Below are 3,126 nucleotides of genomic sequence, written 5' to 3' on the forward strand. Positions count from 1 at the left end.
CAAACTATTTTAAATTGACCTTTAAGTTAAAAGCTAGCCATTTTGATTGGTTATTTTACGATTTTCAAAACATTGGTTTGGTCTATTATACGATTTTCAAAACATTGCTTGTGAGAGAAGAGATATATACAGCGATGGAGAGTTGGCGGTTGAATGGCAAGAAGGTTTTGTGAAGAGTTTTTGAAATTATTTGACGCTACAGTTTTACAATTCAGTATTTTCTAATGAAGGAGCCATCTAAAGTTGAGTAAACTCATATCTATTCGATTTTTGCAGCTGAATATAATTCATTTGTTCGTATATCTACTGTATTTACAATCCGCCGCGTCATTCGATGGACTGATTTTCACATGGTAGCATTAGTATAACTAGCAACGCCCACTAAAAGCATACAAAAAAATCGGTTGAAAGGGTGTCATGGCATGCTGGGCTAAATTGTCCCCACAGATGAAAGGGAGAATCTACTAAATGGAGGACTGAGGGAAAAAGAAAAGTAAAAGGAAGAAACAAAACGAGGAGATCAGGAGGGAACTGCCATAAAAATGATTTGTTCATGATATGGTGGCCCGTGAGTGAGCCAAAGCTTAACTGCCCCCCGGTCACTCGCTCCCGCTACATGCCAAGGCCACCCCCCACTCCTGCATAGAGACAACTCCTTGGCCGGCTACTTCACATGCTACCAAAAAAATCCAACTCTCTCCTTAGCCCCCCTTCTCTCTCTCTCTCTCTCTCTCTCTCTCTCTCTCTCTCTGATGCTTATGAACTTCATTAACTGACAATAAACAGAAGCAGGAAGGAGTATTAAGAGCAGGGTTTTGCAGTTATTACGAGGGAGTCCTTTTGGTGAAGGTCTGTTGAATTCCTGCAGGCGCTGCTGCTGCTGCTGTTCTGGCCTTGTTTTAATGTATACCAGGTATTTGCATCACAACTGAAAAAGGCTGATGTTTCTTTTTGCCCCTTTAAGGATGTGTCTCTTTTGCCTATTCTTGACTAACAGCTGAGTTTCTCTTTGATTCTTGACTCTTTTCTGCCCTCCTGACTTATCAGTCCTTTTTTCCACCCCTTTGCAAGAACCCAAAATACCCAGAAAGAAAAGATGAACTGTCCATTTCTCAGCTGATTCAAATCCAAGTTTTTTTTCTTTTTTCTTTTTTTTCTTAGGCTTTTCCATATTCTGGGTCGCTTCCCAATGTCAAGGTACCATTGTTAGTCTAGTCTCTTTCTTTCTTTCTGCTCCCTCCTCCAGAAAAATTTCTTAAATTCAATCTCTCTCTCTTTCTCTTTCTGCGTGACCACCAACTCATGATGCAATTCACTGAAATCCCACCACCACAACCTCAAACCCCCTCCTTCCACCAATCACCACCACCATTGTTTTCCAGCCTCTCCATGAACAAGAACCAAGTGCACCGAACCCGCCCTTGGCCCGGCTTCCCGATGCCCAAGTCCTTGGGAGCCTCGGAGACGCGAATTGCATGGAGCAGCTGCTAGTGCACTGTGCAAACGCCATCGAGACCAATGACGCGACCCTCGCCCAGCAGATCCTCTGGGTCCTCAACAACATTGCCCCGGCCGATGGCGACTCGAATCAGCGGCTCACGTGTGGCTTCCTCCGGGCCCTCATTGCTCGGGCCGCCAAAAGCGGTACGTGCAAGATGCTGGCGGCCATGGCGAATGCGCAGAACTACGACAACCTGTGCAATGAGACGCATAAGTTCTCCATCATTGAGCTTGCGAATTTCGTCGACCTGACCCCATGGCATCGGTTCGATTCACCGCAGCGAATGCCACCATAATCGAAGCAGTCGAAGGGTATTCGGTGGTTCACATAGTCGACTTGAGCACGACGCATTGCATGCAGATTCCTACTCTTATTGATGCAATCGCCAATCGTCTGGAAGGGCCCCCATTGGTGAAGCTCACGGTTGCCGGCGCTGTGGAGGATGCGCCGCCCATGCTTGACCTTTCGTACGAAGAGTTGGGATCCAAGTTGGTGAGTTTCGCAAGGTCTCGAAACATACACATGGAATTTCAGGTCATTTCTTCGAGTTACGCAGACGGATTCTCGTCCTTGATTGAACAACTCAGGATGCAGAAACTAATGTACTCGGGAGGAGTTGGTGAACCGGAAGCACTGGTTATAAATTGTCACATGATGCTTCACTTTGTGCCCGACGAGACCGTTCCATTAATATCGGATTCCGAAGCAAACCCTAATTACCTCTTTGAGTCTTCATCGGTATATTCTCCTCGGTCGACCCTCCTTAAGGCACTTCGGTGCTTAGACCCGAACGTTGTCATCATAGTGGACGAGGATGCGGACTTCACATCGAATAATGTCGCCTCGAGATTGCGGTCAGCATTCAATTATCTTTGGATTCCTTACGACACGGTCGACACGTTCCTCCCGAGGGGAAGCAAGCAGAGGCAGTGGTATGAGTCTTACATATACTGGAAGATACAAAATATCATCGCGCAAGAGGGTCTTCAGAGAATCGAGAGGCTCGAGCCGAAGAGCCGGTGGGTGCAGCGGATGAGGAACGCGGACTTTCGGGCCGTCCCATTCGGAGAGGATGCAGTCTCGGAAGTCAAGGCCATGCTCGACGAGCATGCAGCGGGCTGGGGATTGAAGAAGGAAGAAGATGATCTTGTATTAACATGGAAGGGACATAATGTAGCTTTTGCCGCTGCATGGTTGCCTGCTTGATTAACTCTTTTTATGGATTTAGGCTTTAGTGCTCTTTCGCAGCTTGTTAAGTAGTTCATTCGTCATCAATTTACTAGACTCTACGTTGATTAGCTACTCCTTTTAGCTTCTTCCAAAATTGGATGACAGAGAGAGGTGAGGAATCATCTAGCTGATACTTAGTTTGTTCCAGATCATAAATATATTGACCATCTCTCTCTCTCTCTCTCTCTCTCTACTTGTTCAGATGTTTGTGATTAGATGACGACTGTATTAAATGCTTGAAGACAAAACCAACTGTTTGGTGTGCTTTTTCTTTGACGAATAGAAACGAGGTTGTCTTCCCGTCAACGTACGAGAAACCCAATTTTGTAAATCGAGTAAATCTCGATATTCGTCGTCGTTGTCGTGGAGGCGCATCTCCAATCTAAGAAGTGTCC

The 3,126-nt window shown here is 45.9% G+C and overlaps 1 protein-coding gene across 1 annotated transcript; it reads left to right on the forward strand.

Moving 5' to 3' along the window:
* Positions 1 to 724: 724 nt before the first annotated feature.
* Positions 725 to 2,910, forward strand: LOC104457393 (scarecrow-like protein 32). The gene is given in 4 exon segments (XM_010072340.3): positions 725 to 913; positions 1,048 to 1,453; positions 1,456 to 1,767; positions 1,770 to 2,910. Coding segments are annotated over 3 exon segments (1,401 nt in total). The 5' UTR covers positions 725 to 913; positions 1,048 to 1,302; the 3' UTR covers positions 2,708 to 2,910.
* The last annotated feature ends 216 nt before the right edge of the window (positions 2,911 to 3,126 follow it).

This window comes from Eucalyptus grandis, chromosome 3 (assembly GCF_016545825.1).
Source record: "Eucalyptus grandis isolate ANBG69807.140 chromosome 3, ASM1654582v1, whole genome shotgun sequence".
NCBI lineage: Eukaryota > Viridiplantae > Streptophyta > Magnoliopsida > Myrtales > Myrtaceae > Eucalyptus > Eucalyptus grandis.